A 22486-nucleotide genomic window follows, 5' to 3' on the forward strand; every position below is an offset into this window, starting at 1 on the left:
TATTGCATGGGATAATTAGATAATCCAAGCGTCCTGCTAAACCAAACATCACTTTTTTCAAACCCTTTCAGGCCTCTAATAGGCACAGTGGCGGTGTTAGCGATAATTTTTATCTATAATCTATGGATCAAATATTGCAATTAGAAAAATCAGTTTCATTTTTCATGGAATCAGAGATGTTTAAAAAAAACAACAGCATTCACTTAGTTAAATGAACCAAACGCTTTTAAAACAGCTCAAACTGCATACAAAAGACTGCGTATAAATTTTTTAAACTCCTACTAATTAGTAGAGGAATGGTTAATTTTTAAACTAGCAGTTTGCATAATAAGCAGACATTTATTAGTTATTTTACTTTGTGGAAAGTAAAATAATTAATAAAATCAACGGTTGGACGATGAGCATTGAGAATGCAGGAGGTTGTTGGTTGATATTGTGTTAATTGTTGAGGACGCAAATCCTTTCTGAAATTCCAGCAACAAACTATCGCTGATAAAAAAAAATGTCAGCCGGTGGACCCTTCACAACTGCAACTTACTTTTTGCTTTCTCAGTACCTGGATCACTTTTTATAACTTATGATATGCATTTTAATTGCAACCATAATTATCATAAACTTAGTAATGCCTGAAACTCGTAACCTATCCAATACTATTTCCTCGCATTTCATTAGTGTGCAGTTAATTCAGAACATTGAAGCAGATTCACTCATTAATTCAGTCTTCGCCCAATGCCTTAATTTTGCTTTGCTTTGCTTTGCGTGATTTCGTTTATTTAGTATCTTGGAATTGGGAGTGAAGTATTTCCAACCCACTCAAGATTTTCTAAATCGCTAATGTTCGCGAGTGAATTTTACTATCTGGAATTATTTTTACTGCATGAACAGTTGAATAATTTGCATAGAAAAATATTCCATCGACAGTTTTCCTTCTCAAAAAATAAAACTGGAAAAATACGCAGTGCGTTGAATTTTTATCACTTTTAACTCGTATCACTATTTGAGTGGGGTATCACTACTTGGATGTGGGTATCACTATTTAAGCACTTCGACTCCCCCCCCCCCTCCATGCATTCTTTTCAAGGTACACTCATGAGCCAAAACATTATGACGACCTACCTTGTAGCGTCTTGGACCTTCTTTATCCGAGATAATTGCTCGAATCCGTCTTTGCATTAAGTCTACTGAATTCCGAAGTATTCTGGACCAACTATACAGAAAATCTTCCATAGGTCAAGGAAAAAGAAAGGCACTGGCGTCGACTGGCAGATGCTACATTCCATATGATCCTGCAGATGTTCGATAGGATTCAAACGAGAAGAATTAGGAATCCAGCCTTGTTGCACTGCTGGAAGAGTCCAAATCTATCGGACCAGGTGTTGTCATGAAGGGCAAACTTGGTCCGAAACGATCCCCAGGTCCACAGGAATTAGCTGTCAATGAGACCAATCCCTATACCAAAATACTGCCACCACTAGCCTGTTTCCAGACCAACAGCGCAGAAACGATAGGTTTTACAAAATTTTCCACATAGGCTATTTACAATTTACGTTTGCTTTATATGGTAAAACACAGTCATTGTTTATTTCTATTTTCATTTAGAATAACGTGATCTATGGTTTAATCCTTTTAAATATATAAATAATTACGTAGCGCTAACTTTCTGAAAATTCATGATTAACTTTTATGCTACTTAGAAAGGCCCTCATTGTCTTCAATTGCTTTAAGCCTAACTGCGAGTACACAGCAATTCTACTATTAAAAATCGCCTCCGCCCCGTATTAGCTAACATTAATCTCATTCAGCTACACTTTCGTTCGGCGCTTTATTAATAACTTGATTGTCTTCATTACTTAAGAACGACACGTGTGCGAAGAAAAGTAAAACTGACAGCCAGTGTCACTGCAGATTTGAGGTGAAGATCGTGGACAAAAGCAATACGAAGTTGCCTTGCATGCGGGCCCCGTACAGAATATTTAAATTTAATTGAGTTCTCGACAAACTGTTAATTAATAATGAGAAAAAGTTTTTTATGTAAACATTATGAAAATCATTATTTTCTACTGAAGTTTGAAAAGCTTCAGAATCTTGGCTCTTAATTTGATTTTGTATTTTTATTTATTATTATTTTTTTTTATTGCTGAAGAATGTGAAATGACAAGGATGAGTAATGATAACCCGTTAAATTCTTAGCAGTAAATTATCCTTCTAAGCTTTAGACCTTATGTTAAAGGATATTCTTAATTCCACATTTTATCAATGTGTCATCTTCCAAAGGCATTCTGAAGGAGTTTAAAAATATCGCAAGCAGGAGCGTACGGATCATAAATTTTCCGTAAGTTCATAAAAAAAAACGAAACTTTGAAAGAGCGGCTTGTTTATAATAACATCGAACTAATTTTACTTCACTTAACAGACTACAGATGGCCAACTTTTTTTTTTTATCCCTTTTTGTATGAGCTTGTCAATTTAAAATTTTGCGCATGTCATCTTTCAGAATTTATCTTAAATATTATATCAAACAAAGTGAAAGTATGAATATTAAAAGGAATGTAAACTTAATCTGCAAGGAGGAAAATTGAGAGCAAAAAAACATAATCAGAATAAGACTATTATTAAAATAAGATTAAGTAATGAAAATAATATTATGCAGTGTTGTCTATTTTGGGAACGTTCTACATAGACACTCCTAACACTATTTATTGCATTGATCCATTAGTCTCTCTAACCTGCTTGTCGTGGTTAGTGAGATTCTTGAGTTAAAATCTCACTGCGGTATGAATGTTTGTAAATCTTTAGGCGGTAGATCGATTGCCAGCTATAGAATTTGTACAGTTCGGTTGAAAATCTTGAAATGTAATAAGCAGTTTTAAATCATTTTTATTGTTGTGATACAAGCTTTTGTGCATCTGCTGACCAAATCATGGGTAGAGTTTTCTCTCTCTCTCTCTCTCTCTCTCTCTCTCTCTCTCTCTCTCTCTGCATCTCTTTCCCGCTACATGCTCTTCTTGACATCGCTTTAGCAAATTTTAATGAGTAAGTGCATTTTCATATCGTCCAGGTGCTTTTACTGTATTTTTATTTTGTACTTTTTTTTTGTTACCATCCGTAATGATGGATGGTACTGCTGCACTTATGCAGTATTAGCTAGTGTTCTTCAATAAATAATGTAATAAGTGAATTGTTTTCCAGGATCTCCAAGTTGTACAAAAGGAAATCGAACATCTTTCTCTTTAGGATAGACGGATTTGTCGTCCGAACAAAATAATTTTACCGCTTCTTTTGGTTGGAACTTCATAAAATGTCTTTGGGACGCTTGACTGAAAGCCGATATCGATCAATACACATACATTTTTATGAAGTTTTATCTGATTTAAAGCTGTCACTTTGTATTACTTTTAATGTTTCTGTTGCATCTTCCAAATTCCGGCTTAGCGCCATATTTTATTTCTTTGTTGGGCGCGCGGTATTGTCGGGGATTCTACTCCACTTCCGAGTTCCATATGTTGGTGGCATAATCGTGTAGTGAGTTGCAATTTCCCGTTGTTTACCAAATGGAAAGACATCCTTATTCAGAATAGATATTTGTGATATGTGGACTTAAAATACTCATTATTGAGAAATTCTGACTTTGACTCATTCATTTACTCGTAATCATTTTTAAATAAAACGTTATTGTTATACTTTGCTTAAAAATAATTCTGAGAGTAGTAATGGCTGTTTTTTCCCGAAGGAAATATTAGCCATAACTAGTCTAGAATTAGTCAACTGGCTTTTCACAATACACGCACACGGAAATGCAGCAGTTATATCTTTAACATCATCATAATTGTGGTGGTTTCCGTTCACTGTACACTGTTACAGTTTATAAAATTTCTTTTTTATCATCATGCTTCCAGACGATTTAAGAGTGAAAATACGATTTCAGCCAAGTGCCAGAGACAGATGTGTATAATGTGCTGTGCGTAAATGCCCTGCGCGTGGCGTATGATCTTAATTTCGGTTAATGTTAGTTGTATTCGTATTAGTAATTTTCTGTCCCACTAAAATAAATCAATTTCTCGGAAGATATCTTTCAGACATGTGATTTCTTGGTTGAAAGCACCGACTGAGGATGAGTATTTGTAAGCGTTGATAAATTGTGTTAATATGATATGTTTTGATACAGTAAGGAGAAATGCAAGTAATTTCCAATATTAGATGTTTGTGGTATGGTTTAGTACTTATAAACATGACCTGATCTAATTAGAGTCAAATTTAAGAAGTTTATCAATTTATCTTATTTGTATTCGATATGGAATTGTACTCTGTGTTTAAAGATATTCAAAGAATAGTTTTTCTATGGTATTCTTATTACGTATACACAGGAGGACATCATTCCCATATCTTCTGCAGTAAGAGATACCCATCAAGAGTGGTTTGCGTGTGTGTTTGGGGGGGGGGGGGTGATAGGAATCTGTTTATCCGCTATTAGGGGCTCAATGAAGATGTCCGAAATTCCTAAATATTAAATTATAAATATTATAAAGTATTATTCAACGGGTAATTAAGTAGAAAGCAAACCAAAGGACAATTATATCCAAAGATGTTAGCACATTTATGTTTATGTACTGCCTCTTGCGACGGTGGCGCGCTGTCCTGGAGATTCACGTAACCTATAGCGTTTGTCATCCCGTAGTGGCATACGTTAATCGCCACAAACACACCCCGATACGCGTCTGGTATTACTTGCTTGATATTAATAGTGCGGTACGGTATATTACCTTAATATTAGGAGTGCACTGTGATAATATTTATCTTAAGTGCTTTCTATTTCTTTTTTTATTAACTTTTATTGAACCCAATTACAATTGATCACTCGCTAAAATCCTTGCCTGTCTGGTCAGAATCAGTTCTGTTCCTAAAATTAAATATTTTTTTTTGTATTCAAATTCATTTTTTCTTGAAAATGGTGCTTTTTTTAATAAACTATATTAGCCCCTTCCATTAACAGTTTTTCTGTAGCTTATTTTCCATATCATTTTCCCTTAGGACCGTGGTACAGCCGATGAGGTAGTGTCCAAAAAGTGAGACGTGACTATTACTTTGGGAAACACTGTTGAAAATGACAAATTTATAAAGATACTTCGAATAAAAAAAATCCGTAAATGACATGACTATCGATGTCGTTCGCAAATCAGTGGTCATCTTCTACAAATTTCAGATGAGATTCTAAGTGCTCATCTCAAAGAGAACAGTGTATATAAAATTGTATAAGCAGGATAAATCGCTGCGTGTTTTCTTGGAGATTCATTTCAGTTATCAAACCCTTCAAATTTTCGCTAGGACCAGAGTTGAGACAGGCACTCGAAAGATTGGGTCCAGCATGCAGTTCTGCTAATTCAAGCAAATAGTGAATGTCCACACTTTTCTACAGTGCGTTCACACTCTTAACTCAAATGCTGTATCGAAATTGTGGGATATTCGAATAAGATAGCTCGTGCAACTGCCTCAGTCTCCCACTTACACTCATGAAAGGTTAGCACTAAAATGTGTAAGAGCCATTCAAGTCAACCGGATAGCAGAGACGTCTATATTAAAATATTGAACAAAATTGAACGTCTATATTGAACAAAATAATTAGATAATATCTAATTATTTTGTTTATGCGCAAAACTTTGTGTATATCTCTTTTACCGATATCCGATTGCTGTCTGTCTGAAAATTTTGAAAACTTTGTGTGTATATATATATCTTTTACTGATATCCGATTGCTGTCTGTCTTAAAATTACAGACGTAAGTTTGTTGAAGTGCATTATAAATAGCGAACTAGGCTCTTCTGCATTAGGATGTCACTGAACAAAACAAATGGTTCACATATTTCTCTATTTAAATAAACTGTGTATATGGCTTGAATACATTGCACAGTCTGCTTTCTGTAAAACGTTCTTCAGAATATACTCGTGCATTATTTATTTGTTTCCATTGAATGAATGTTGTTTAAAGTACTGAGATATTTTAGGTTGACTTGATGATGGAGAGAGTGGTTTTTCGACACAAGGCTTGATTCAAAAAAGAAAAATTGCAGTTGTTTATCTTGTAGAAGTAGACCTTGACAAGAATAAAAGCCAGATTTCGTGATAAAAGAGATGTGGATGAATGCGTTCGCACGTTTCCTGTAAAACTGCACTGGCAGCATATTGGGAACAAAAAAAAAAAAAAAAAAAAAAAAAAAAAAAATTACAGACGTAAGTTTGACAAACTGCTGAGCAATGATGTTGATATAAAAGTATGTAACGGATGGATTTGAAAAGAGATCATATGCTGTGGGGAACAGCTTAAATTAGAATTTAATGCGCATTGCGTTATGATTGAAATAGCGAGTGAGGTATTTCTCAACTATAAAATCAACTACAGGAACTACAGTTCTTCAACGAGGATAAAAATATGATCCCTCGACTTCTTCAAAGCTATTCTGCAGTATCGGATCTGATTCGTTAGTGTTCTGATGGTTTTCGTTTGCATTCACGAGATTAGCACGAAAACGCCATGCTGCTTCCCTTAAATCATTGGGCGCATTCTACTTCTGATATCCTGACATTCAAAAATTGAAAATCTCCAATCAGCTTTCATATACTAATTAATACCACTGCAGTGGTTCAATTAGGTAATAAAAGACGTAACTTTTAATGCTTGATTTCGGCAGTAATTACTTAACAAAGTTCCTCACTCTACATGAGTGAGGATAAAAGTATATAGCGAGAGTGCAAAATCATGGAAGTGACGAGGATGTCCTCCATTTAAGATGTTTTAAAGATACTGAAATGAAAGTGATTACGATCACCTATTCTATTGAATCTAGCGAGCATTAGATTCTGTGTTCCATTTTTGAGGAGATAAACATTAAATATATGATTACTTCCATGTGCTTTGAGACTATGATTCATTAACGTAGCTCTTTATGTATTACCTCTATATGTAGAGATACACTTGAGACATTTTTAAGCTCAGCAACGCCTTAAATATTTTGTATTAATCCAGGGACTAGTTTGGTTGTTCATAAATAAACAGTGAGGTTGAAATCATCAATAACTCTTCTGTAATTTGCTTTTCTGTTGGGAATCCTGCTTTTAAAGAAGTTATATCGAATTTCGATTATCTCCTAGTTTAAATTATTATTCAACTATGTTAATAAGAACTGTAGAGCTGTTTAATTAAATGCGTGAATAAGCGAAGGAATGCGAAGTAATTATGGGAGAAAAACAAGTTCTGCATGCATACAAAAATAAAAATTTTCAATAACGCTGTGATATATCTATTTATTTTACTAAATTCGGAAAATCGATATAAGAATTATGATGCAAACCGGTTTAAAAAAAAAGAGAAAGTTTGCAAACAACGCCTTGCTAAAATTTCTCTGGGCATTGATTCTTCTATATTCATGACGAATGACATATGGAAATTTATCCGAGGATTACTAGCGGAATAGTTGCAAAATATTCACGCCATATTACTAGTCTAAAGAAAATATAAATTGCCAAATAATTTGATCAGAAATTAATGATACAGTAAGGTGATCGTAAGGTATTGTTATCAGTTATTTTCTCATCTTTTGAAAAATATGAGAAAGATATTTGAAGTGGCTATTAGTCGCTGAGTCTTTAAAGTCATCAATGAAAAAAAAATCAAGTTTCTCCCAGAAACTTGGGTTTTTCATCCCGCATACAGACAAATTGGCCTTGAGAACTCGCAATTTACAGACAAAAAATACTATTAGTGGTGGTGGTGGTGGGCAGTAGATGGCGTTTTGTGATGATGATGATGATGGTGGTGGTGGTGGTGGTAGCATTCTGGGTATTTGGTGGATTAAGTGGTGGAAACAGAAAGTCGTAGAGTGCCCTCCCTGGATGAGTCCTTGGACTCCTTGGAGGTGTCATCACGCAATAATAATAATAAAAGCAAAACACGATTGTCCACTGACTCTTTTATGTAGTGCAGTATAAGCAACTTGTGAAAATGTAGTGGTGGTGGTTTTTCCCTTTCAGTGGTTCCCGACCGTAGGTAGACTTTGTAGGCAATGGCCACAAGGTGTTCCTGGTGAAATATTTACAGGGTAGTTCACCATTGCTTTCCCCAACCCTGCAGTTTTATCCGGGCTCGGGACAGGCATATGGCTGGGACGTATTCATTACTGTAAACCATTTGTGTTCACGGGACCGGATTGCCTGTTCTGGGGGACGAGAAAAACTCGAGTTTCCGGGTGGAAAAAACCCATACCACCATATGAGACGGCTAACTCAACTTTCGAAAAACCTTTCTCGAAAAAGACCCGATAAAGGTTCCTCATTTCACTGACGGGAATCGAACCCACATCTTTCCAACCAAAATGCTTCATCTATACTGACTGAGCTACGGTGGCTGCAGTGAAAAGGTAGTCTGTTGTTATTGTCTAGGATTACGCCGAAACAGCTGAGGTTATGAGACAAATTATGTATGTCAATGCACGTGGTCTGTAAAAAACTCATCTGCAAGAAAAATCCTAGCAGCCCCGTTTTTTAGATTGGTAATCACCATATAATTATTTCTCGAGTCTTACACGGAATTCAAACTTTCCAAGATCATGAGTATACTAGAACTTTCCCTTGGTATATAACACTCCCAAATTCTTATGCCAATCCTAATTACGAAAGGTGGGAAACTTATAACATATTTTAGTATCGCAAATTGTGTAAGAACCCTACTCTCTTAGAAACCAAACATGGAACTTCTTAAAGTCGCTTCTAGTTTCCAGGAAACAATGTTGTGGTAGTCTCATACTGTAGAATGAAAATTTGTCAGCCGCTATTATTTCTTTTCTTCATGATCATGGTATGATTCGAAATCGAAGCCGGTTGGTTGCAGAGCGGAGACGCCATCCACTCTGCCAACCAAGCAAACTATACTTTTATGCCCACGTTATTAAATATTTTATCAGAAATCTTCAGAGCGGAGACTTGAATTTTCATTTGGTTTCGAAAGGCGAAATTCATCCTACCTTGCTCAAATGCTTATTTAATTACTATGATGAAGCCTGAAGAGGCTTCGTATTTCTTACGCAGATAATATTTATTATCTGCGTAAGAAATACTGTTAATATGTCTAAACTTAAGTTTCCCTTCAATATTTTCCTCTTCAATATTTCCCCTAGTTGATAAAAGAAATGAAATACAGTCGCCCTTTAGGATTTTGCGAAATAATAAAATGTAGGCGTTCCCCGGGTTACGGACGATCCGACTTACGGCGTTCCGCACTTACGAACGGGCTCCCAAGGCTCCATAAGGATAAATAATAATTGCATAATTAAATTAATAATTTGGGAACTACTTTCTTTTGCGCATGTAAACAAACTCGCAATTCGTCGCATTATTAAAGCAGCTCTTCCAGTTATTTGTAAGTTAAATTTAATGGCCTGGTGCCATGTTTGAAGATTGAATCTTCAACTGTTTTATTCCTGTTGTGGAAATTTTTGTTCGTAAAAGAAAATTCCTTTTAAAATTCTGCTTGTGCTGGACAATGCTCCTGGACATCCATCATCTTTAGATGACCTTCACCCTAATGTAAAGATCGTATTTTTACCACTCAACACTACATCATTACTACAGTCAATGAACCAGGGAGTCATTTCTGCATTTAAGGCTTATTACTTACAGCGTATATTCTCGCAAGCAGTCAGGGCTACGGAAGATAATGTGATGACCTTGAGAGAGTTCTGAAAGACTTATAACATCCACGATGCAATCAAAAACATTGCTGATTCTTAGGAGGAAGTGAAGCAGTCAACAACTAAAGGGTAGTGGAACAAACTGGGCCCTCAATTCTGTGATGATTTTCGTGGCTTCATCGCCGAAGCCAGAAAAGCTGTGGTGGATAGCGGCAATGCACTGCAATTGGACATCAATGAAAATGACGTCAATGACTTGCTAGAGTCCCATTTACAAGAATTAACCAATGAAGACCTTATGGAGATAGAAAAGCAGCTGATAGGAACACAAGAACACAAAGAATCAGAAGATCCAGAGCCAAAAAAGTTTACGACAAAAGAATTAGCTGAAGCCTTTGGTCTCATTGAAGTAGGATTTGCTAAGCATGAGAAGCAAGATCCTAACATTCAGCGATTAACAAAGGTTTATTATTATTGTTATTATTATTATTATTATTATTATTACTCCATATGCGCTGTTCATCAGGGATCCAAGTTACATACAAATCCGAACGAGAGACATTCTCAGGAACGTTTCTCGTTCGTAACCCGGGGACTGCCTGTACTCAACTAGTTCGTATCAAAGGTGGAAAAAACACGTCAACTATCGTATAGTTCGCCCACCGTTTGTAGGTCCCTGCTTCGCGTCTTTCCAAGAATAGTCGATTCATGCTGAAGGGGAGAAAGAAATGAAGGACATACGAATTGGTCGCCAACGCGCGAAATCACTTGCTTTATAGGTAAAATTTTCCAATTGTTATACAAGCAACATAATTAACTACAATAATCATAAAAGAGAAGTTAATTTTCCGACTGGTAATAATAAACAACTCATCCCACAATACGGACTCCTTACCCTATTATCGGAATGGATTCTCCTTTTTCTAAGATGCGCAGAAGTGTCGAAGGATCACTAATCGGTGGGCGAACTATAGTACATTATTTGGCATAAAGTAGTCATTCTTAAATAATGTAACACATTTTTCCGGAGACTTTTTCGTATTTCCCCCTTTCATCTGGTGTCCTTCAAGATCTCTATCCCTTTCCATGTTATGTCACAAATTAAAATGAAAAAATAAAATAAAATAAAATACCACTGAATTAGAATCCTTTATGCAGATATACGTAAACGTCACTTACGTAGCGTATATCACCACATGTTCCAGACAACTATTTAGGAATGTTACTGGTCATCGTTAATAGTGTTAATCACAATGGGGGGGTGGGGGGAGGATCGTTCGGAGTTCGATAAACGGCTTATTGTGGGAGTCCATCTGACTGGAGGCACGATTTTGAAAACAGCAGAGCTGACTGGTTTCTCAAAATGTGAAATATCCCAGGCGTTTAATAGCGGAAAAATAACCCGCATTGCTTGTCTAAGAAACGTAACTGTGATCCTAAGACAGTCTGTCAGGAACGAGATCGCTGTCGTCTGAGAAGGCTTGTACGGACAGCCAGAACTTTCTGTGTGCAGCAAATTGACCGAAGCATTTAATGAAGGCTTTTTCCGGCCCATATCTGACTGAACTATGCGCATGGAATTGAAGAGGATTCGTATTGACAGTTGCATGCCTATACGTAAAAGAAAAGTTTCTAATTCAGTGACCGGTATGTTTAAGTAAGTTGTATATGAAGCTTTGCGTTTAAACTTTTCAGAGAAAGTTTTTTTTTTTTGTTGTGATTATTAAATTAGCTGTAATTATGTATTTATTTAGTGGTGTTATTTTTTTTAAGATTTTTAATGATTTTTGCGATTTATTGTTCAAAAATCATTCAAGAATTGTTTTTAACCTTAACTCAAGAAATTCAAGATTTTCTAAGGAAAATACTTAATGCTTAGACATTACCGCTTTCCCCGCGATTTTTTTCTCTCTTTTTATTGAGTGTCACCGTTTCCCTCCTCAAGAGTGTGATATCATTTATTGATGGTCCCACAGGTAGTCCTTCAGTTAAAGCTGAAGCAGTGGCGAACACACAGCAAGCAGATGGATGGTCTTGTGAAAAGTTTGACACTGCAATGAGTTAGACGATATTGGGCCTTCTTAGAAATGACCCTTTGAGAATGCTAAAAGCAGTTTATAGTGCTTTGGAGTATTATTATTTTTGCTGAATGAATGCAAATTACAAAATGCACGAAATTCAGAAATAGAAATTCAGTTAGATATTAATTATTTTCAACAATGCAAAACATCTCTTTCGGAAAATCTCATTTTCAATTCTTGGACATAGGTTGGCCGCTTGTGTCAGACATAGCGTAAGAATCTGTCGTAATTCAGTGTACAAGTACCACTGAAATTTGTTGCATTATTCAGTTAGTAGAATAGGCGTCGAGGCTATAAAATACAAAGCGTTTCACTCTTCAAAAGAATTGACTCCTTTATTATAAAGCAAGCACTGAAGTCATACGACAGAATGATAAAAATATACAGTACATGACGTCATTCTTTCCCTCATCAATTGAACGTAAAGTCATTTAACTGTCGACAGTTTATTTCGAGTAATTTGTAACATGATTTTGCATCGTTCTGTGCAAGTTAGAAAAAATATATATATTCAAATTTTCTGAAAAATATCTTCGTAAAGAATGAATTTGTACGTGTATTGATAAAAAAAATATAATTAGTTCTAAATGCACCTAAAACTTAATTTTAATGAATAAATACTATATTTAAATTAAAAGAGGAAAAAATAACCATGATCCATTAATTATATAAAAAAATAAATAAATGAATACATAAATAAATAAAATTTTATTTGAAATGCAATTTGACTTTCAGCCAAATCGGCAAACAATGAATGAATGAATGTCATTGTTATAATCCCCCCCCACACACACACACCTCTTTGGTTTTAATGTCTTCCTCAAAATTTTATTGTTAGAAAGTTAATGGCGCTGTAAGTGTCATGCTTAACATTGGTTTTTATAAATACTTTAATTTTGAATCATAAATTACAAATATTCGATGAATATCCTTCGTCCTAATAAACAATTTTCTTGAGCATCATTTTTTTCTATTGGTCACCACATTTTTATCTCTCTACCTTATAATGACAGTGCTGTCACCCTGGGTGCTCCGCAGATGAATTCACTGTCCATTACACCTTTGTTATCATCACCGGAGAAAACGCCCGTAGCTATTTACGATCGATTGAAAGGGCATCGTGTATAATAACGCGCGAATCTTCGACGAAAGTCTAACTTCTTCGTTATTGACCAAGAAAGATGTTGAAAAAGAATTGACATTTTGTTTTAATAGAGTGAATATCTTCTTCTTCTTCTCTCTCTCTCTCTCTCTCTCTCTCTCTCCTTTTATTTTTGTTTATCGTTAGTAGCACATATTGATTAATTGTCCTTCACGAAGGCATAAAAAATGCCAGGATGAAGTAGGGAAAAAAGTTTCTTCTTTAGTGTTGAAATATTTTTTGTGGGATAATGAAGTTTCCTCTTTCTCCTCCGTGAAGTTTGTAAAATAATTCTTCTTTAAGGAAATATAATTTTGATCTTGACAGCCCTGTGAACATTTCTTTCTAGTATCTAAATCCGATACGATATCATTTTGTTCTGTTAAGAAAATTCTTAATATTTTGCGCTTTCTGTAACGACACCAGTTGGTAACTACGATGCCTTTTAGTTGAGAAAAACCTGGGTTCGGACTCTCTAAGAAGAATTTAGGGACTTTTCAACTGAAGGTGAATTACCCGGTATCACGCGACGGGGAAGATGGGCTTTTCTGTCTCACATGGTAGCCAAACTGACTAAAGAGTAGACGCACGTGAAATATATACATATCAAGTAATGCTATATATTTATATATATTTATCATCATGCTTATCAAGGATTTAGGCCTAAAGTAGCTTGTTCCAGCCTCAGAAGTCATCGTTGAATCTCTTTAGAGGACGTCCTGGTGTTCTTTTTCCTAGTGGTTTGTAATTTAAGGCTTGTTTTGGTGACATTTTGAACTTCGTAGCTACAATTTGAGGATGGGGTAGTTAGTCCTATGCCTATTAGTATTCTTTTTTGTGAAAATTGAGTGTTTTACTGTCTGACAGGCAAAACCCGAGTTTCCGGGAGCAAAATCCCAACCATTGGCTATCTCGCCTACCCTTGAAAGGGTCTGATAAAAGTTCTTCGCATCCTCGACGAGATTCAAACCAAAGTCTCTCCAGTCGAAGGGCATCATCTATACTGACTGAGCTACGGAGGCTCTACAGCTTAGTTTTACTAGAATAAAATATATGCTAAGAAAACTATAGGTTAACATACTTTATGAAAAGTGTGGTAGGGCACAAGAATTTTTTTTACATAAAAGAGGGCGGTCAATAAAAAGTTTCAAAATTGCTGTGTTGAGGAATGTTTGGGGGGGGGGGAGTAAACCAGATTAAAAAGCAGAAGTTGGCTGAAATTAGAATTATTTGTTTGACTCGCATTATTTTTATTGGTATTCTGTTGTAGACAACCCCCTGATTTCTCAGTACTTAGATCACTTTTATATGGCTAGAAAGAAAAATGAAGAAACCTGTGGATATGTTTTTTAAAACAACTGAATGTTGTGGTCTGCAGTGAAAACCGTATAGGAAGGACCGTTCATACGAGAATTGGTTCGGTACTTTTGAAGTTGGACAGTGAATTGATGATACCAGCAGTTATTTCTGTTTAAGGCAGAAACAGAACATCAGTGAGAGTTGAGGGAGTCTGTGGGAGAGAAATCGTCAGTTAAGTGGATAGAGTATCAGGGATTTTATGTTTGCGAGCGCATTCTAAATTTAGTTGTAAGCAGTTGAAAACGATACAATCTACGGAGGTGTGCGTGTGTGTGCTTTTTTCCTTTATTTTCAAAGTTGCTTTACTGATATTATTAGTTACATTTAACGCTTCATATTTCATTTAACTTGTTTTAAAAGACGCTTCCATTCCTTATTTTTCTACCATCTAATATGCCCACCACGTAAACTCATACTTTCACTCTTTGTAATATGTTAAGGCATTCATTTTAGCTGATACGTGGTGTAAATACATGAATCTCCCTCGTTATATACTTGTGGTGGATATCTACAGTGATACTCTACGTCCTCTTTGTTTCTATAGAAAACACAGATAATGGTTGCTCCAGGTTCACAACAAGAAATATAAATTACAATTAAAAAAGTGAGAAAATTAAAAAAGGATGCCGTGAACTGGATGTCAGTGATTTACTTGTACATCGCTGAGCACAAATGACATTCATCTTCTTTGGCGTTGATATTAAAACCTATTCATTCAACGGATAATGCAAACAGAAACTTTCGGAACTCATCTTCAGAAGGTACAAAAACTTTCTTCCATGTATCTTTCATAGAGTCAACAACAAAGAATGCTCTCTGATACGTTAAATGCAATAATACTGTTTCTTTTACGCTCAGGCTTGAGAGAATCAACTTTTTCAATAATTTCAGCTGCTGAGTTGTTGAATGACTTTCACTGTGTATATGCACTCTAAAACTTTGAACTTCATTAATATTAATTTTTTAGGCAAGTCTTATAAACTCATGGAGCTACATAAGCTTGTAGCTCCATGTGCTCCGATAGGAGAGAGGCATATTATCCACTCAGCCAACAGGCTGGCATTTTTACAACGATAACTAATGGAACAAAACAGCATTAGATCAATACCGAATGATTTCTGAGCCACAAAGACTGGAATTATTCCTTTTGCACATGCTATTGTTTATTATAAAAATAAATACCTCCTTGTATTCAAAGGTTCATCTTTCGAAACATTATGCTAATATGTATATATAATTAAGGATAAATGAAACAATCAACATATTTTATGCTCTTGAAAATCGATATATGTGTTGTTTACATACATAGACGTACCCCATGGAGTCCGTGACTCATCGCGGGAAGTCCATTACATCTATTTTGCTTTGAACTCATTTACCGACAAAGCACTCATAACTGAAATATCTCCGCCTGGATGACACGTCCTTGCAAAGTGATCACTCAATAATTCAACTATTTCGTCGCTTATCCTTGACTCGCTTAACTTATCTCCTCTCATACTCCGATTTTGCATTCCTTACCATACCAGTCACCCTTCTAGTCTATGCTTTATATTGCTCGTGTGTTTGCTGATCACCTTTCTCATTGAATCTCCTCCTCATGCGTTTCTCTTGTTTTAACTATTCTTAAATGCTGCAACTCATCCATTTAATCTCAGTTCATTAATTCTCTTAACTCTAGGTATGCAATCAGCCACTCGTTCCTTCAAACATCCTTTTACCATTTCTTATGTACTATTAATTAATCATTTCCGTGGAGCATCTCCTCCCATGATGCCACTCTTAAGTTCTTCCCGTAAGTAAGGTTTCCCAACTCTTCACCAATCAGAATTAAATACCTATTTAAATTTGTCGCACAAATAAACGAGACAACTACAAAGAAATTAAATGCTAAAATATAGATTTTTTTTAATCTCAGAATTCTTAATTGTGTGTGTGTGGGGGGGGGCAGATTGTGATGACATTTATTCTCGGGAATGCTATTGATATTACTCATTCTGATCAATTGAAATCTATACACTTGCGAACTCAAGTGCTGAATTCAAATCTGCATTCCAAAAAAATATAAAAAAATTTAAATTAAAAAAAAAGCAAAGATTTTTATTGATATGTACACTTTTCATAAGGTTTAGGAATAATTAATCTAATTTTACTCAATAATAATATTAAAATTTAAAATTATTGTTACTTAAATGCCTTTTTTTCCCTTTTGGAAGTCTCAAGTACCAGCTTGAAAATGGAGGTCTGATGTTTGAACATGTGGGAAACATTTTTGCACCTGCCTTTCATCTAGTGACACCGGAATATAAACTTAGTCTGTCATAGCTTTCATTTACATTTAGACTTCTTTGAATCTCTCTCTTGTTTCCTTAATTTGTTATGTCCATGTTGATGTGCGTGTGTATGTGTGTGGTTCCTTTAAAAGTTTTAAGCAGCGAGACAATCACTTGCGGCTGCATAAATTAATTAGTGTGAGTATGAAATAAGAATACAAGATAAAGAGGAAGTACCTCATTATTTCTGCTCATTTTGTAAAACTAATTTGACTCACTGTATTGAAGGAAAAGGCCAGTCTATAGCTTTTAAGTTGTGTAACAAATTGTTAATTGTGTCTAACTAATATATCTGGATTTACACGAAAAACAAACACTTCATATCGTACCCAAAGTTGGAACCCGCCATAAAATCTTAGTTACAAAATTCTTATTTACAAGTATAATAAAGACGTTCCCTTTTGGATCGCAAATTTGGAAGAACGACAAGTGCCCTCGTTTTAAAAGACCAGGATTCAAATCCCCGTTAGACCAGGAGAAATCTTTTTAGTCTTTTACTTCGTCTGATACAGATATGGATGGATTTCTCCTCCTCTTGTCTCAAATAATGCTATTTCGTCTCCTTGAACCTTCATATAGATTCTCCTTAGCTAAAGGTTTGCTAACAACTGTTTATTAAATTACTTTGTTTGCTTTTCTCCCTTCCCTTCCCTCTTGAAGTATCTCATGAAAATCCCAACTCATGCTTATACTATTAATTTTTAGCATTTTTACCATTACTGTTAAACTAACTCGAATATCATCCCATACATTATTGGATAATCTATCATCTACGTTAAAAATTTTCGCTTATATCACAATGATAAATCCGAAATTAATTAATTACGATTAACATGCAGAAGAAAAATTTTATTAACTACTTACTCTTTTATCCTGATGAATTGCTACCTGTCATAAAGATAAGCATTTGTTTTGCTTTAAAATTTAAAAACTGAGAGCTTGATCATTGAATATTTTCAGAGTAATATTCACAAAAGATAAATGCATGCGTGGTTTGTTTGTGCCGTTCTTAATTTTAATTAAGAAATTTAAAGAACTTAAGACGGTCTTTTTTTTTATTTCTGCAAAATTAATTCAATAGAAAATTTTCTTAAGTTGATAAAGGAAAATTTAAATACTTTCAAAACTATATTTGATCACCTAAACCATAGTTTCAACTAGGAATACTGACGCCTCTAATACTTCGTTGGCGTGCTTGAAATCTGTTTGATCTTAGTGGTACACTGGATTTCTCTTTGTGCAGATTATTAAAGATTTTTTTTTTTTGCATTAAACTCATCCTCATATTTCAAACTCAGCTTGTGCAGTGCAAACCCTACTGTGAAACAAATTTCAAGTATTAAGAACACGATGAAATCAGGGTGTTCATATTCTTGTACGTTTATGTAAAGGTCATAATGGATGCCATTTTCAACTACGGCTGTTCGTTTTTGAAGTCAGTAATCTTCTTTTTTAGAAGAACTATTGAAGATTCGGCTAAAACGAATATTGAAGAGTTGGTGTCTTCATTTCTCTGTAATGTCTGCAGGGAAATATAGGAAGAAAGAATATATGACATGATTTGATTCCTGATAGAAGGTACTCGGAAATTGACTTTATCGACACTCTTTAATAAGAAGTGGAAAAGTCATTTTCTGAGTACCCTTCCACCAGAAACAAAATCATGTCATACAAAGAAAAATCCTCTTACCGAGAGGCAGAATGAAATTTCGAAAAGCCATTAAACCAGCCCAAGAATATACTTTATTAACAAGGATCATACTTATCTCATAGGCTTAGTTGCCTATTTCGTAATTCTAACCAGTTGAGCTGTTTCTCTTTCTCTCTCTCTCTCGGCTGCATTTCGAGATACCTGTTCAACTTTCGAAAGCAACTGCAAAAAAGAGATTTGTTAACTTTAGCTTTATCGCAATTAAAATATGGAACATTAACATTTACACTACTATATACAGTATGACTCTGTTATTTTAATAATTTACTTTAATGAAGCTAGCAAAACACTTAAAAAATAAATTTTTCTGTACTGAAATTCCAGAAGACATAAGCTCGCTTTTGAACAATTCCTTTTACGGAGCATACATCGATCGATCTGTTCTCATTATTGATGTCTATTGATGAAGGCAGTTTTATCTCTGGTGAAGTAGCCGACTGCCTGTGAACTTGTTGTCAGAAGGCTGCGAAACCTCAGAATCAAAAATGATGTAGCCTGCGGCATCGTAAAAGCTAAAATCCAACTAAAAGCTAAAACCTTGGATAAAATTTCCATTCAGTTGCAATCTCTCTCTGAGTGCTGATTTCCCCCCAAAGCTATTGTTAAATACAAAGCAGCGATGTTACACTTGACCAAGGAAATCCGATGCACTGAAGTCACTATTTAGCGTAATTTTTATTTAAACATTTAGTGTTAAAATAACAAACTAAAGTACGATCATAATGATATAGAGAGACCATTCGATGCAGTGAGGGTTTTAAAAATCTTTATATATGTCAATATAAGCTGTATACCAAAGTGAATCTTATGATAATCTCAAATGAGTTTGCAGGAGATTTTAGCTTCATACGAAAGATTTTTTTCGTTCATCGATGCGCGTATTTTTGCAGGGATGAATACAGAATGGAATTTGAATAAAAGCGTGATGTTTTGAAGCATGAAAAACCCGATTACCGGAAGGAAAAACCTCTACCTCCGTACGAGACTGGTTAACTCATCTTTAGTCGAAAGAAACCAGATAAAACTTCCTCACGTCATGGACGGGAATCGAACCCAAGTCTTTCTCACTTAAGGACTTCGTGTATACCGACTGAGCTACAGAGAAGTACAAAAAGCCTACTAAGATGATAATCAGTAATTTTCATGGGCCCTGAAAAATTCATTTGAAAAATGAAACTGCGTTACTGGTATATTGCACACATATAGATATCCGGTCCACACTTTTGGCTTAGAAACTCCATTTTATAAGAAAGATTGGTTATACTAAAACGTGTATGGTTTATTAAATATAGGATGTCGCTGCAGGTCGGCTTCGATCGTTTTGGTCATCGATTCTAAAATAAGAACGAAAAACTTGAGTTTCCTCTTACATTCGATACCACTTAAAATAATTGTCCGGTATAAAATTTAAATACCCAATGAATTAGGAGGCTCGGCATCTTCTAATAGAATATGCGTTATAATTCCTTTAAAATGCTATTTAAAATATTTCAATTGCAGGGTCTTCGTTTATAGTCAATGCCGTAGCCAATACCAGATATAACACTCAACCGACGTTTTCCAAGTTCAAACGATCTCCCTTAAAACTTTAGTTTATTAACTAAAGTTTAAACTAAAATCAACTTTAGTTAATAACTTTTTATCGATACGAACTAAGATTTGTTGATTAATTTTCATCTGGAACGCAGTTTAAGCATTCTTTATTAGTGAATCTAATAATGATAGAAACAGATTATAGCTGCATCGTGCGCGCGCGCGTGTGTTTTATTGTTTTGACTCGATTGTTTAATTTGGGGTGCGAATGCGCGCATTTATTGAAAAAATGAGAAAACTGAAATATTTGAATGCATAAGAAAGATGGAAACTGTCGAAATTTTCAGATTTAGAGTCACATAATTTAAATAAAAGCAATTATGAAATAAATGGACGAGAAATAAAACTTTCCAAATTAAAATCCTATGGGACCACAAAGTGCACAGAAGTTGCGTATGACGTAAATTTAGTCGTTGTTATGAGCCTAAACTTAAATAAATAGTTCAAAATTATAACTATAACCATTATTTTTAGAAAATTGGACAAAAAGGTTGACTCTATAGCCATCTGCTCTTGCTTTTAGCAGAAATGTGTGGTGTGATGTAAATATTTGGGAAATAATCAGATTATGTTCACTTTGATGCCTAGACAAAGTCTGAGTCAGGGATCTAGTGCATTTTGAAAAGAAAAATACCGAAAATATACATTATATGATAAATATACTTGATTCAAAAATATTTGTTCGCATTATCAAAAATATTTGATTCTTCTACAGAATATTTTGCATTCTAAACTTGATGCATTAATACTATATTGAATCAAAGGAAATATAAATCATTTTCATTTATATAAACTTTTTAATATAGATATAAATCTTTTTTATTTAAAAATCACAAATGCATTCTTTTCTTTTTGTAATAGCGTACTGTGGACTGCAGACCGAAACCTGAAAATCTTAGACAGACTTTTGAGAAACTATGACAGAAGAGTTAACCCTACATTTCTTAAAAGTAAGTTTAATACTCTCTCTCTCTCTCTCTCTCTCTCTTTGAAAAAAAAAAAAAAAAAAAGATGAAAGCAAATATGAAGCGAATAAAGTACAACAGCTAAAGGGGGAAAGAAGGAAAAAGATTATCTGTGATTTGTTTTTTTTGTGTTTTTTTTTCTTGTCTGTTTTTGCGTGTGTAGTTCTAGAAAGCCAATGGTTTCCGCACTGTGTTCTTTTTCTACAACCAGAGAAATGCAAGAAATATTATGGGCCTCTCGCTAGCTTCTGTATGCCGTACACAGTCTGTTACTATAGAAATCGTGCTCAACTCAAAGTAAAAAAAGCAAATGGGAATGTGCAGGTTGCGTGACGAAAACGCAAAACTCTACGTAGAGCAAATGTCATCTTTGAGTGAACTCAAAATTCAACGCATATATACCAATAATATGCATCTGTTATTCATAGAGGCAGTCGTAGTTTTTGGGTTGCCAACCCCCGCCCCACAAAAAAACTATTTAATAGGAACTAAAAAACACATAATTTCAGTATTTATTTATTTATTGAGTTTGATATAATGGCTGTATGTCGCACTCATGTGCATAGTTTTTCGAAGCAATTTTGACTTGCTAGCGCTTTCGTATAAAGAGTGACTTAAAACATTTTATGGCAACCTCAGTTCATATCTATAAAATGAACTCAAAATTCAACGCATATTCACAAATAATAAGCAGCTATTCTAAGTAAGGACTTATGCAACTGAGCTCACTTATACTTTTCCAAGGAATTATTGGAATGTTTCATTTAATTTCATGTATTATCTCATTTAGTTTATTCACGAATAAGGCTATTTAGCCTGTTATATTTACATCGACATTTTTCACTATGTACCTAGAAAAATTTGCAAGCGTGACCATTGATTCCCACTGTTATATCTAATTATATATATGAAGGTGAGTTAGCCAATCTCATTCAGAGGTACTGTTCGATAGATGCGAGACCCTTCGACATTTCTGCGCATGTCAAAAGAAGGAGAATCTTCCAATATTAGGGTAATCAATCCATATTGTGGGATGAGTTGTTTATTATTACGCGTCGGAAAATTAACTTGTCTTTTATGATCATTGTAGTTTTTAAAGTGGTAACTATTTTGCTTGTACAACAGTTGAAAAGTTTATGTATACATAACGTGATTTCGCTGGTTGGTGACGAATTCGTACAGCCGTTATTCTTCTCTCCCCTTCAACATGAATTGACTCTTCTTGGCATTTTGCCAGCCGAGATGCTCGCATCTGCGGTCGGACACTAGTAGGTTTTTTTTCTCTCTCGGAAACTCCGGTTTTTAATCCTGCGTATAGCCACCCTTGAGGACACATAATTTACAGACAAAAAATATTGGTAATAGTGGGCTGTATACGATGATGGTAGTAGCGGTTCTGTGTAGTTCGTGGATTAAATGGTGGAGACATAGAGTTGTAAAGTGTCTTCTCTCGATGAGTCCTTGGACTCCTTAAAGGTGTCACGTAATAATAATAATAATTTTTTTTTTTAGTTTTTTTTTTTTTTTTTTTTTTTACATTTTATTATGTCTCAGTATAAGTTACATAACAATAATAATATTTACAGTATTTATAATAAGGATTATACAGAATTTTTTTTTTTGTCT

The 22486-nt window shown here is 34.8% G+C and overlaps 1 protein-coding gene across 1 annotated transcript in view; it reads left to right on the forward strand.

Moving 5' to 3' along the window:
- Nucleotides 1–22486, forward strand: part of LOC150100298 (glycine receptor subunit alpha-2-like) — a 155221-nt gene that overhangs the window by 34747 nt on the left and 97988 nt on the right. The window contains exon 2 of the mRNA XM_090402585.1: nt 20757–20845. Within this exon, the coding sequence (XP_090258711.1) occupies nt 20757–20845 (89 nt within the window). The remainder of the gene's footprint in view (nt 1–20756; nt 20846–22486) is intronic.

The sequence above is a fragment of the Typopeltis vanoorti genome, chromosome 13 (genome assembly GCF_054136105.1).
Source record: "Typopeltis vanoorti isolate ZY-2024b chromosome 13, IOZ_Tvanoo_1.0, whole genome shotgun sequence".
Classification (NCBI taxonomy): Eukaryota; Metazoa; Arthropoda; class Arachnida; order Uropygi; family Thelyphonidae; genus Typopeltis; species Typopeltis vanoorti.